Below are 14,511 nucleotides of genomic sequence, written 5' to 3'. Positions count from 1 at the left end.
TACTCCTGCACCTGAGATATATGACTGGGGTTGTTTTAGAAATGACGGACTGAAATCTGATGACAAACTTCAACTAAATGAGTCGATGTGCACAAACTTATTAATATCGTCCGTTAATATTTATCAAGCTCAAACGTCATTTGGAAGAGACTCAAGTAGAGTCATGTCTGTAAAATATGATATAGGTCACTTAGTATTATTTAAAAAAAAAATGTAAATAAAGAAAACATTACTTGAAAAATAAATGTAAACAATATTGAAGTTGTGTATTCAGTGTTAGACAGGAAAGATGAATTAGAAAAGCAGGTATTACAATTGAAACATGCAGCTTTCTCTTTTCTTTTAGCATAAAATCATTTCACAATCAATTCAGCAAATCAAACAGTTTTTAAAAAAAGTATATTTCTATTTAAGTCAACTGTACTGTGAAAAATTATCTTTACACTTTGGAGTTTTACATACTTTGCACTTAAAAAAACCCAAACAGTACTAATGTTGGCATTATCACTTGCTGTATTTTCTTCTCCTTAGTGATTGCATTTGAAAGTCATATTGCAACTCATTTTTATTATCGGTTGAGATATTTTGATATAAATCTTTAATGGTGACAAACGATGATGGCAGCATCATGCTGTTGGGATGTTTTCTTTTTTACAGGCACAGGAAAACTGGTGAGAGTTGATGCAAATATCGATGGAGCAAAATAGAGAACAACACTGGAAGAACAACCTGATAGCTGAGAGAAAGAGAGATTTGCTGAGAGAAATTAGAAATTTGATTCAAGATTGTTCGAGAAGGGATGCATCCAAAAGTTGGAGAAAGTTTTTCAAGGACTGAATCTGGGCACCTCCAGGCCTGATCATATGGCATATTCATGTGGCGCAATAAGAATCAATATAATCCAATTCATAATTTGTGGCAAGGCTGAAAAATGTATGTTCACAGACGCTCTGGATCCAACTATACTGAGCAACAACTTTTCTTTTTTTTCTTTTTTGCAAAGAATTGCCAATTAAATTCAGATTCTATAGCCTATGTGTAAAGCTACATGATATAGCCTGAAAAGACTTGCTATGTGTAATCCTTCACAATTAAGCAGTGGTTTATGTTAAACTATCCCATGGAATCTAATTTTTAAGTCTGTATCAGTATGTTGCAAATTTGTGAAAAAAAAAAAAAAAAAGCTAAATGGGAGGTAACACAATTAATTGTAGCCTACCGCTCATGGTAGTAACATACTCCACTACTTTCGTTCTGATTTGTTGTTTTTGTAGACTTTTGTTCATAATTTTTGTCTCTGGTTTTGGTTGTTGTGCAGCTAGAAGGATTATTGCTCTTACTCTTTTACTTTTGGACAGTTGTAATAATGCTTAATCTTGGCAACAAGATATTGGAACTGTGATTACCCGATTAGCACCTCAAAAGCTCAAATAATTCCTGCAATAGGACACAATGAAGGCATCCATGAAGGAGGTTTCATGGATGCCGAGCAGGACTTAAGAGACAAAAGAAAAGGAGGAAGTTTAAATCATCTCTACTGTTGTTCATAGCGAGCAAAGACCATCTCTTCTACTCCAGCCTGTCCCTGCCGGGCAATCATACAGCCAAAGGTATGGCAAAAGCAAATGAGGTGGTCTAGGAGTGATTGTCTACAGCTGATGGTATAATTAAGAACTTGTTGCTGTGGAATACTGTCTCCGCTATTGTCTGATATGGAGCTGTTAGCATGTCATGTCACCAAGTCTTCAGTCAGAGGCCTTTTGTTGTCAGACTGACTGCTACTGCAGATAATTATTGCCCACTGAATCACCATCAACAACTCTTTGAAGCTATTTGGATGATATGAGTTATGACAACATTTAATAACTCTTAGGGATATAAATAACCAAAAAGTATTTTCCGTTTCAATTTAAATTCAATACTTGTGCAACGCAATGAAGCAGTGACATGTACAATTTTATAATGTTACTTAACAATAGGCTAATCATTATTTATTTATTTTTCAATCAGCTAATAATGTTTTACAGATTACTAGCTGATTATTATTTGTGGGTATTAAACACAATTTCCTTTGGAAATGGTAAGCTTTTCGCCCTGTCCCCCCTTCAGCCTGAGAACTTGGTTTATCCCACGCAGCTTCCTCGACTCTTGCCCGCGCCCAGTCTGTCTCATCGGTGTGACCGGAGTTCCTCTTCCGCTGACAGGCTGCTGTCACACAGCTACCATGTTATCCCATTCCCGGTGTCTCACCAGGAATTTCGGCCGCTCCCTCTCTGCCATCCGTCAGGTAGGTACAAAATTTACCAACTTTGGTTGCTGCTTAGCTCTGCTTGCTTCTGGCAGCGGAGAAACCGCAGCTTCTGTGCGCTCAGCTCTGTCCGTGCTAGCATTAGCATTAGCTGCCCCCGCTTTAGGCCACGGCTAGGCCGGAACATTGCGAGCCAAGGACAGGGTGACACTTGTCAGCACAAACCAATACTGCAAACCTCATTAATATGTGGATATCAACACTGGAGATGTTTGACTTGGCTATTTAATGTTCGTGTGAGGTTGTTTTATTATATTCTCGCAACCCTGTGGAACATGCTAACAATCCAAAGCTAAAAAAAATACCCTAATGTTGGCTAATGCACTTAGCTGTCATTAGGCTGAGGTCATATTGTGAGTGAACGCAAATTATTTGAATATTTGGGGAGTTTTCCAACTAATGTGTAAGTGTGACCGGCGGCATTGTAAACTCGTCACTTTCAGTCCAGGCTTATTGCCGGTGTGTTTATAGTTTCACACATATACTCAGGATTTAATGCAATTGTTCGAACCTAAATATTATTTTGCGCCTATTGATAAGGTATCCATATTAAACTTACATTTAATATGAAAAAAACTTAGAAAAACCTTTTACATAGTAATAATATCGATTGTGTCAAAGGTCAAAGTTAACCTGCAAAAGTGACTTTTGACCCGCAGCACCTCACTTCTGTCCTGTCTTGCACAATAATGTGTAGTCCCCAGTCTTCTGAGGAAGATTTCTTAATGCAATCAGTTTTGCACATTTGTATAATTTTTTAAACTGTGGCATGCAGACATAGTATTGATCACATGTATAAGTTGCAGGTATTTTGACTAGATTGTATCTTTTTTGCAGGGAAACAATGTGTTAGCTCGTCGGGCCACTGCAGGTATGCTTTGTTATTGCTTGAACCATAGGCTGACCACATACATGTAAGATGTTGTTTACATGGTTTTTCTATTTATTTTCAGTTCTATCAGCCTGCCATCCTACAACTCTAAACAACAATGTGTAAGTACATTGTTGTTTACTCCCTCTAAAAAAGGATGTACTGTCAAAGTCATGAACATGTTTGACATGACAGATATGCCTTGGAGCAGGCAATATTTCATTGAGTAATATTTGGCTGGTAACCATGCAGTCCTAAATCTATTTTTATGTCAGACTGACAAATAATCATTCAGCAGTGACTCTCAATTTACAAACTAACTTAAAGACTTATTATAATTTATTTAAATGAGAAATGTAGAGTTGTGTCTACATTATTCTTGTTTTTCTTTCTCATCAGACCATATAATCCCCGTTCCAGTGTCTTCCAAGTCCAGTACTTCAGGACATCTGTAGCTTACAGTATGCAATCTGTTTGTCCACCAGTTTTAAACTTATCTGAACATAAAATGGAATGATTGATGTATGAAGATAATCCTTTTCCTTTTGACTTTACTCCTTAGGAGATGAAGTTATCACAGTCAAGACTCCTGCATTTGCAGAGTCTGTCACAGAGGGGGATGTAAGGTGGGAGAAAGGTAACACCTTTGATGAGACTATTTTACTCACTTTTCAGAGGTTATCAGACTCTAATGCAAAGTTATGTGTTCCACAGCTGTTGGAGACTCCGTCTCTGAGGATGAGGTGGTGTGCGAAATTGAAACAGATAAGGTAAATTTCAAGTAAATGAATTTACTTTTGATTCTTTGGAATTTCTGTTAAGGTCATGTTATAAATCTGCAAATTTGTGCTTCACTTTATAAGTTCTGTTTTGTAGGTGTAATGAACTGCTGACCAAACTTATTGACACTTAAGAATCCTAGCATCAATTTCATAGCAACCAAATCAGGGCTCCTACCAGCATTTTTGTCTTGCAAAACGTCAAAAAGAATTGTATTTTACTTTTGGCATAAATCATGAGCATTTGTTTCATACCATTTAACATTTTAAACACTGTAAGGACACTAAAACACATGCAGAGTGGTAAATCAAACAAGAGAAAATTATATAAAGCTGCCCTTTCGTTATTTATAAATTGCAGGAAATATGCCTTTTGGCATGTTTGAATGCCATATATAATTTGAGGGAAGTGGAAATGACCAAAAATAGTTTTTCTGTTACACACTTTATTTAAAATATGATGGCTACTGTAATATATCCCAAAAAAATTTATATCAGTTGCATTTATGTATTTTTTTGTTTGTCTTTAAGTTTTATTCCTTTTATTATTATTTGATATATATATATTTTTTTATTAAAACAGGATTATGTAAAATTAATGGCGCAGGGTTAAAGCAGAGTATCATGTATGTGTTGACTAAACTGACCGTCATAATTGACTCTAACCAATTATGATAATTGTTCAAGGTAGCCCTACACTATTAGTGGATTTTTGTCCTTGGTTTTTGTTTTAATTTTTGAGTATTTTTCATCCTCTCAGACATCAGTGCAGGTTCCCTCTCCTGCTGCTGGAGTGATACAGGAGCTTTTGGTCCCAGATGGGGGGAAGGTTGAAGGAGGAACACCACTTTTCAAGCTTAAAAAAGGAGGTACAAAAATCCAGGCTTATAAAGAGTCTCTGATCCTACAAATATAATTATAAATTGAATTTCACTTTTAGAACATAAAAACATCTGTTTTTATACCTGTTCTTAGATTACATTTTAAATTTCAGCTCTGAAGCAAATAATTAGTTCTAGTTTTTGGGAAATAAAATCAAAACATCAATTATATTATCCAGCCCTAACCTCTTTGTCATACAAGATTATGTGTTTAATGAACAGGATGGAGTAAAACCTGGGTCACCATTAGATATTCATAGTATAGTCTATAAAAATACCACACTGTCATATTACCTCAGAAATTTAAATTGGCTATATGTAACATGATCTAATAGCTTTCTTTGTTTTGCAATTGGAAGTATTTTCAGAACACCTCATGTGTTTCTTGTAACAGATGAAAAGTTTAGTAGTCTTTGTTCTGCCCGGTGAATGACAATGATCAGCAACAGGTGAGGGAGGGGACAAAGTTACATTACAGATGGGAAAAGGCAAGAAAGTGTGTGTTTTTTTTGTAGGTATTTCAGTAACATTCAAAACAATATGATGGCCAGCTTTAAATCCAGGGTCTTCAGTGAAACCTGGAACCGTGATATATCATAATTGTTATGAATTGTACGAAGAGTCTTAAACTTAACTGGAAACCAATTAAATTGACATAGTGGTATACACCTTAAGGTATTACTCAAGTTAACGTAACTTGGATTCTAAATTACATTTGTTGTAAGACATAAATGTAAATATTGATCTTAAAAACTGTTTTAATTTAATGCACTCTTTTTTTTTTTTATATATGTATATTTTTTGTTGTTTGAAACATGCAGAAACCGCCTTATAGCAGCTGCCTTCACTTTTTCTTTGTGTCTCTTTAGCTGGGGCTGCTAAGGCTCCAGAATCTCCCAAAGCTGCTGCGGCTCCTTCACCACCTTCTGCTGCTCCAACTCCCCCACCTCCTCCCTCCACCGTGGGGCCCATTCCCACCACCATGCCCCCCGTGCCACCTGTGCCAGCACATGCTATGGACACCAAACCAGGTTAGTTGTCATCGGACAGACGGTCCGTGTCATGTGAGAACTCATTTGCCTGACATCTGCATTTGTGTCCTCCAGCTTACACAACTAATTGTTTTGCATCATTTTGGTCAGCGTCTTTTTTTTCTGGAGGTGCTGATTACTTCATTGTTTTTCTGTCTTGAAGTTTCAGCCATCAAACCCACTGCTGCTCCAGCTGCGCCAGCAGCCCACACCGAGGGAGGAGCTAAAGCAGCAAGGACAGAGAGCAGAGTAAAGAGCACCTTGATATTTTATTTTATATGAAATCTTTTAGGTTAATGATGTTTACTATAAAAAATGTTTTCTGTGGGGTTTCTTTATTTTTGTAGGTTAAGATGAACCGCATGAGACTAAGAATTGCCCAGAGGCTGAAGGAAGCTCAAAACACCTGTGCTATGTTGACTACGTTTAACGAGGTCGATATGAGGTAGGAAATTCTCAATTAGTTGACCTACATTATTAAACCCTCAAAGCTATTTTGGATTATATGTGAAATGCGCTCTGCTGCTTACCGAGTACTGATTGGAAAAAGTCAACTTTTAATTCTTAAAAGATTTACACATCCTGGTTTCTGTGCATATCTACTTTTTGGTAGTTTGTATTTATTCAGACTTCCTGTCTAAGTGCCGTTTGCATGCACCCATGTTAAAAGGCACAACAACACTTCCACAAATGGTTATAGATTGGAATCTGCCCAATAAAAAAAGCTTTTTGAAACCCAATATCCTCTTAAACACTGGAATGTAAATATTTGGTCATAATTTCATCTAAAACAAAGATAAGAATTGTTAAAACAGGTTTTATTAATTTACAAGGAAGCGTTAGTGTCTGCACTTGCCCCCCGTGCTGAAGAGGACACTTTGAGGATTTCTTTCTCCCCGCAAATGTGTGGTGTCGGCTTTCGGCTATTCAGGGTTTTCTGTGTATCCTAATTGGATTGACATTGATGGTCTGGAGGAAGACTTCCCAGTCCTGGGCTCATCTGGAGCCGAAGGAATTGGTCGGAACAGGAGGCGGGAGCATCTGCAGAGGCCCACAGAGACCTGCGCTCTGAGTGGAAGAGCTGCCTGCACTGATATGGGCTTTTATGACAGCCCAATAAGATTTACAGGCTCTAGAAAGTGAAGATTTTTATCGCTTCTTCTCTCCTTTCTCGGAGAGTCTGTGTCTTGGGAGGGGCTAATTATGTTAGCGGAGAAACCCTAGAGCTACAACAGGGTTAGAGACAGGAAAACAAACAATTAAAAAGAGAGATACAAGAGAAAAATGAGCAATAGAGAAACAATTAGTAGAACAACTTCAATAGCTGTATACCTCACTCTCTTCATCACCATTATCAAAAAGTAGATCCTTTGTCCATATTTAATACTTAAATGTATTGCCAAATTATTTAAGAGCTATAAACATTAATTATTATTTAGGGAAAAAGTTAACATCGTCATTTAATTTGAATAAGTGAACCTCATTTAGATTTATTAGAAAGAAGGTCATATAGAATTGAAACTAGAAGTTTCCACAAACTGAATAAAGATATACAGCTTTTTTCTCATCATCTGAACTGTAATCAGACCAAAGTTACTTGTTTTAGGTTAGTTACAATTACCTAAATTATTTCTATTCTTATTATTTCTATCTCCTAAAACAAGAGAGTCCATGCAACAATGATGAGAGAATATGTCAAATTTGTCATCAAAATCAGAAGTGGTAAATGGTTTGTACTTGCATAGCTCTTCATCTACGTAGTCCAGAGGACTCCAAAGCGATTTCACTCCTAATGCCACACCTGGAACACACTGCTTTCTTGACATGATAGGAAAGTCAAAGAAAATTAATCAGCCAAGACGTAAGGAAGAGAACTGTGGAGCTTCACCAGTCTGGTTCATACTTAACTGCATCCCAAAAATGTAGCTAAGACAATAATCTTTCTTTATTACTTAAAGAAAGATTATTAAATAATATGAACAATATATGTTCCCATATCATATCTGCATTAAAAACTGTATTCTGATAAATATATAACTTCATGGATTGTTGAGGAGCATTAGGAAGTACAATTTTCAGATTCCTGGTTGTGCTGCATTCATCTGTTCAGTTATATACAAGTATGTACATGATGGGAAAGTCCAACCATCACAATGATGAAATTAATATGTAACTGTTTGGTCGTAATGACCATTGTTATATTGGTGGAAAAAGGGGGACTTTTGTAAGCCCAGCTGGGAAGCATAGGAGTGGCAGCATTATTTTGTGGGGCTGTTTTGCTGTAGGGGATGCTGGCGCACTTCATAAAATAGATGGCATTTTGTGGAAGTATTGAAGCAACATCTAAAAACATAAGCCAGAAAGTTATATCTTGGGCGGAAATGATTTATCCAAATGGACAATAAACCAAAGCAAATGGCCAAACTGCTTACAAATGGCTTAAGAACATCAAATCTGTTGTGGCCATCTCAAAGTCTCAGTTCTATGGAGAAGTTGTGGGTAAATCTGAAAATGCATGTGGGAGCGAAGCAGCCTTCAATCGTGACTGAGTTCCTCCAGTTGTGTCAGGAGGACTGGGCCAAAACTGCCGCAAACTATCATGACAAGCTTGTGGAAAGAAATTGAAAACTTTTGACCCAAGTATTGCAGTTGAAAGGCAATGCTACTAAATACAGAGGAAATGTATTGACTAATATTTTATTAGACAATAATATACACTGCCTGGCCAAAAAAAAAGTCGCCACCAAAAAATGGTCACACTCTCTAATATTTTCTTGGACTGCCTTTAGCTTTGATTACAGCCCGCATTCGCTGTGGCAATAAGCTTCTGCAGTGTCACAAGATTTATTTCCATCCAGTGTTGCATTAATCTTTCACCAAGATCTTGTATTGATGATGGGAGAGTCTGACCACTGCGCAAAGCCTTCTCCAGCACATCCCAAAGATTCTCAATGGGGTTAAGGTCTGGACTCTGTGGTGGCCAATCCATGTGTGAAAAAGATGTCTCATGCTCCCTGAACCACTCTTTCACAATGTGAGCCCGATGAATCCTGGCATTGTCATCTTGGAATATGCCCGTTCCATTTGGGAAGACAAAATCCATTGATGGAATAACCTGGTCATTCAGTATATTCAGGTAGTCAGCTGACCTCATTCTTTGGGCACACAATGTTGCTGAACCTAGACCTGACCAACTGCAGCAACCCCAGATCATAGCACTGCCCCCACAGGCTTGTACAGTAGGCACTAGGCATGATGGGTGCATCACTTCACCTGCCTCTCTTCTTACCCTGATGCGCCCATCACCCTGGAACGGGGTAAATCTGGACTCATCAGACCACATGACCCTCTTCCATTCCTCCAGAGTCCAATCTTTATGCTCCCTAGCAAACTGAAGCCTTTTTTTCTGGTTAGCCTTACTGATTAGAGGTTTTCTTACGGCTACACAGCTGTTCAATCCCAACCCCTTGAGTTCCCTTCGCATTGTGCGTGTGGAAATGCTTTTGCGTTCACAATTAAACATACTCCTGAGTTCTGCTGTTGTTTTTTTTCGATTTGATTTGACCAAACGTTTAAGTAATCGCCGATCACGATCATTCAGGATTTTTTTCCGACCACATTTCTTCCTGGAAGACAATGGTTCCCCACCATCCTTCCAGTTTTTAATGATGTGTTGGACAGTTCTTAACCCAATTCTAGTAGTTTCTGCAATCTCCTTAGATGTTTTCTCTGCTTGATGCATGCCAATGATTTGACCCTTCTTAAACAGACTAACGTCTTTTCCACAACCACAGGATGTGTCTTTTGCCATGGTCGTTTAAGAAATGAGGAGTTACTCATTGCATCAGCTGGGGTTAAATAACTTGTTGCCAGCTGAAAGATAATCGGCTATGCAGTACTTATCCAATAGGAGGCTTGTACCTATTTGCTTAGTTAAATCCAGGTGGCGACTTTTATTTTGGCCAGGCAGTGTATATTATTAGTGAATTTTATTTATATATACAGCATATATATGTTTGTCAATTATAAGTATTATTGACTAATATATTCAAAATCATTACTGTGGCATTGAACAAATAGAAATATTTTTGGTCATTCTAACTGACCTAAAACAAGAGAGTCCATGCAAGTTTGGTCTGATTTAACCAAACTTGTAAGAATAAAGAAACTGTAAAAAAGAAAATAAAAGTTAGGTTTATGTAAACTTCTGGTTGCAGCTGTATTCTATGCATTTACTGCTGTTATTGTTTGATTACGGGGTAAAGGTAATGTAAAAAAAAAAAAAAATCTATCTGAAAATTAAAATATTGCATATTACCACTTAAAAATGAGGACTTTTAATTCAGAAATGTCAGCCTGTTTAAAGTAAGTTCATATCCTCTGCAGTTTATGCACTGATTCTTTCCTTCTGCATTATTGAGGCGTGGTCGAGAGGCAACTTAATGAAGGTTTATAGGTTTTAGCTCATCTAAATTATTTGGTCTAGTATTGCTCATCTTCCCCTAGACATAGGTCTCCACAAATAATCACAAACTGTGGAAATATCACATTGTTTTCCTTCCACTTAACTTTCCATTTTGAATACAGGCATAACTTGGCCAGAATTTCTGTTTACAAGAACTAATAGAGTAATCCAATTACGTAGTTACACTTTTTGAATCGAATTATTTAAATAAAATAGCTTTTTATGTAATATTATGTTTTCAGATGCACTTTTATCTTCACATGTAAAATCTTTCCGTGAACATTTATACTTTTCAAGATTTCATTCCCACTTTTATTTACATATTTGCGAAGACTCCGTTCCATTTCAGGCTTCATCGTTGTCTTAATGCCATGTTTCACTGTGACTTCTGCTTTATTTCCGCAGTAACATCAGCGAGATGAGGAAGGCTTACAAAGATGCTTTTCTGAAAAAACACAACATCAAGCTGGGCTTCATGTCTGCGTTTGTGAAGGCTGCCGCCTACGCTCTAGTTGATCAACCTGCTGTCAACGCAGGTACAGAATTAAACTTTTCAAGACTAGGAAACCTTAACTTTGTGGTGGATGTTTCACTCTGTCTTTGCACGTTTGGTTTCAAGGCGGGCCAAGTATGTGTGTGGTGAAGAAAAAGATTTAAGTTTCATTGCCCAACCTCAAAACCAACTCCTAACTTATTTTCTTCCCCTAGACTACCCTGACCTATTTAGATAGACCACAGTGAAACTAGGGGGGGATGTGTTGCTGCCTTTTAAAGATCTATAATCGTCTGCGGCGTTGATTACCCACAACTTTTGACTTGCATGTGAGAGCGAGTGGTTTACAAGAAAACAGCTTTACCTTGATGGAAATGAAGCGAGACCTTGTAATTTATCCTGGACAAGAGATTTGTGTTACATACATGTTATTTGTGTTTCCAGTGATTGACGACACAACCAAAGAGATCGTGTACAGGGACTATGTTGACATCAGTGTTGCAGTAGCAACACCAAAGGTAAGAGAAGTGGAGTTTATTGTATTAAAATACCTGCTTCAGAAGTAAAATGTGTACTATATTATTTGTCAGGGATTGGTGGTTCCTGTAATACGAAATGTGGAGGAAATGAACTTTACTGATATTGAGAAAGCAATCAATTTGTTGGGAGAAAAGGTACGATTTCACATCACTTCATTATTAAGCAGTTTTCTGCGGCCATGTGACTCACTTTTGATGTTTTACTTAATTTATTTTTTTTGTGTAATTCTACATTCACAGGCGCGTAAAAACGAACTAGCTGTTGAAGACATGGATGGAGGCACCTTCACCATCAGCAACGGTGGCGTGTTTGGGTCCTTGTTTGGCACACCTATAATCAACCCACCTCAGTCTGCCATTCTGGGCATGCATGGCATCTTTGACAGGCCTGTTGCAGTGGGTGGCAAGGTTGGTATTTAAATTCCTGTTAAAAGATGCACCGTAAAGTTGGCTGATTTCACACTTGATCGACGGCTAGAAATGTGCCACACCACACGCAGATCATGCAAACAGGTCTCGAACTTGGCGTGGAAGTCATTACTGAGACGAAGAGTTAGTTGGCCATTTTCAGTAAAACTAAGGTTTAAATTGCATTGTCTGCAGAGGCTTTTTAGGTTTTCCTTAAGTAACTAATTTTAAAAACTAAATCTGAGCTTCAGCAAATGACAGAAGCTGACTATATCACAGCAAAGTTTATCTGTTTTATCTAATTCTGTCATTGATCATGTTTTATTGAGGCTGTACTTCTCAAATAGGAACAAGATTTTTTTTTCTCCCTACTAGCTATTTTTATTCATGTTAGAATGATAGACAAGCTTCCTGTCAGTAGGTGGCAGCAGTGCTCAAAGTAAATAAGCTGTCTTTTGGAAACAGAATAAAGTAACAAATGTTTACAATAAATGAAATCATTAAACCCAGTGTCCCAGCTTCTCTAAAAGTCACAAGCTGAGCAGACTTGTTTAAATGTTATAACATTTTTTAAATTCAGTTTAACCCAATTTGCAAGACTTCAAATAATAAAATCAGCAACAACTTAAAATTGAAGTTGGTGCAGCTCATTTTATAAAATTTGTTGTGACAATTAGGTGCACGACAGAATAACTAAGGACCACTGGAATAGGGAAATGTTGAGGCTTTTGGTGATGTCAGAGCTCAGATTTAGCTTCTCCTCACACACAGGGATCACTGTTCCCAGTAGGACTGCGTCTCGTTGTGCGATAACATGGGTGAAAGTTGTGATAACCATAGAAGTCAGTGTGAAATTTATTTATATAGCATATTTAAAAGCATCAGTTGACCAAAGTGTTTCACTATTACAACCAAAATTATAAGATAGTTATAGCTCACTCATGCACAATCATATAACAGTCCAGGCCAGGTTTCTGACTCATGATAAATAAGTAAACAGTGTTAATTTCTTTCTGCTTGGTGTTCATGACAACGCTAAACTCCAGATAATGATTAGTTACTATTAGCTACTACTACTATTAGCTACGTCTACTGTGAGAAATATAAAATTCCTTACTTCCACACAACACAGTTTAATGAAAAAAAGAGAAATTAACAGCAAATTCAAAATATATTACAGACACAGTCTTAATTTATTGCAGTCCGGGCAATTGTTCATAATGCACATGTTACAAGACTGCAATATTGTGATTATAATACATTTGTGATATGTTTTTTTAGTTATAAGTTTCAGTTAGTAATCCTAACCCTGCTCATTATGCTTAATGCTGATATAAGATTCTAAATACAAATTGTTATACAATGTAACTTCACAATGTGCTGAAGTTACATTGTGAAGTGTGCAGTCACAATTTCTTTGCTTTAGAATAACAGCATAGTGGTTTAAGTTTGATCCATTTAGCTGAAATCTACACAATTAGATATGATTAAAATGGGATGAAGTAAAAAACTAATTTGATTTCACAAAATCTTCAAAAACTAGTTTAATATTTATGGTTCCTGAGGTGAAATCTGAGTTTTAGAATCAGATTGATTTCAGAAATCTGTCTTTTGTCAGATTAAAAAAAAAAAAAAAAAAACAGTCTTTGTTTGCATCTAATTCCAGTGGTACCCACTTAAAACTAAAATTTCTAAAAAAATTCATTGACAGAACTGAATAAAAGACTCCAAAATGTGTGTTTTCTTTTGCGTAGGTGGAGATCCGTCCCATGATGTATGTTGCTTTGACGTACGATCATCGTCTCATCGATGGCAGAGAGGCCGTCACTTTCCTGCGTAAGATCAAGTCTGTGGTGGAGGACCCCAGGGTGCTCCTCCTCGACATGTGAGCCTATGACAACTCTGGGCCCACTAAACCAATCCCACACAAACAGCGGCTGTACACACCTAAAAAAAAGAAACTTTACCATTACTGCAGTTAATGTATTGTTGTCTTGGTTAACTAGGGAAAAAAAGGTTTGTTTTGAAAAGTTAAATTGTGAATGGACATTTGTAAGACCGGCTGGGCTGCAAGGTTTGGCACTGGGCTCTGTGGTTTCAGGTGCTGGTCTCTTGATCAAAGAAACAAAAAGAAATATTCTATAACTTGTTCGCCAAATGTCATTTTCTACACAGAATTTAATAAAAATCCAGTTGTTGTGAGATGACAGGCAAGTAAAGATACAACTACATAGAATTTTATTATTGTGGTTGAGAGATGAACAATGAGCACATATTGGGCTAGAAAACAAGGAACACTATGTTTTAAAAATCTCCAAAGTGAAGGAATCCTCAGAGGGTTTATGCCATCTAGTTCATGAAATTCTCTTTTTGCTGTGTGACATAGACTATTTAAGAGAAAAGGAAAGTTTTAAACAATAAAAACTTCATTACCCCACTGCTCGTTTTCTGTTGGATGATTTTTGTGGATAATTGTTGAATGTTTGATCTGTGGGCGTGAACTACAAATAACAAAAGAATTTAAAAATGAGCTATTATGCTTTAGAATGGTGTCAGTTCCTCCAATATTGCTCAGACTTTAACTCGTTTGAGAAGCTCTGACAGTTTGTAGGTTTTGCAGGTGTTTCCAGGTAGGCTGTATTATGCTGATTATAGTTATTTTAGAAAGGGAAACGTACCGCTCAAAACATGAATATTATCATTTGATGTGCCATGATTGTAGCTTTAAGCAAAATC

The 14,511-nt window shown here is 37.0% G+C and overlaps 1 protein-coding gene across 1 annotated transcript; it reads left to right on the top strand.

Annotated features, from left to right (window-relative positions):
- Positions 1 to 2,123: 2,123 nt before the first annotated feature.
- dlst (dihydrolipoamide S-succinyltransferase) lies at positions 2,124 to 14,214 on the top strand. Its single transcript, XM_032547711.1, has 15 exons — positions 2,124 to 2,287; positions 3,146 to 3,179; positions 3,262 to 3,301; positions 3,579 to 3,640; positions 3,742 to 3,816; positions 3,894 to 3,949; positions 4,719 to 4,827; positions 5,709 to 5,870; positions 6,034 to 6,119; positions 6,218 to 6,315; positions 10,741 to 10,871; positions 11,273 to 11,346; positions 11,419 to 11,502; positions 11,608 to 11,775; positions 13,530 to 14,214. Exons 1-15 carry the CDS (start codon positions 2,225 to 2,227, stop codon positions 13,662 to 13,664), a joined length of 1,377 nt encoding a protein of 458 aa, XP_032403602.1. The 5' UTR covers positions 2,124 to 2,224; the 3' UTR covers positions 13,665 to 14,214.
- The last annotated feature ends 297 nt before the right edge of the window (positions 14,215 to 14,511 follow it).

The sequence above is a fragment of the Xiphophorus hellerii genome, chromosome 19, assembly GCF_003331165.1.
Source record: "Xiphophorus hellerii strain 12219 chromosome 19, Xiphophorus_hellerii-4.1, whole genome shotgun sequence".
Classification (NCBI taxonomy): Eukaryota; Metazoa; Chordata; class Actinopteri; order Cyprinodontiformes; family Poeciliidae; genus Xiphophorus; species Xiphophorus hellerii.
This window is presented reverse-complemented; position numbering and strand designations above follow the sequence as displayed.

Bases quoted from the DNA above. Each gene is read 5' to 3' on its own strand.
- dlst (XM_032547711.1), top strand. From the start codon at position 2,225: ATGTTATCCCATTCCCGGTGTCTCACCAGGAATTTCGGCCGCTCCCTC. The intron at 3,817-3,893 runs GTAACACCTTTG...TGTGTTCCACAG, and splicing joins GGATGTAAGGTGGGAGAAAG to CTGTTGGAGACTCCGTCTCT. The intron at 4,828-5,708 runs GTACAAAAATCC...GTGTCTCTTTAG, and splicing joins TTTCAAGCTTAAAAAAGGAG to CTGGGGCTGCTAAGGCTCCA.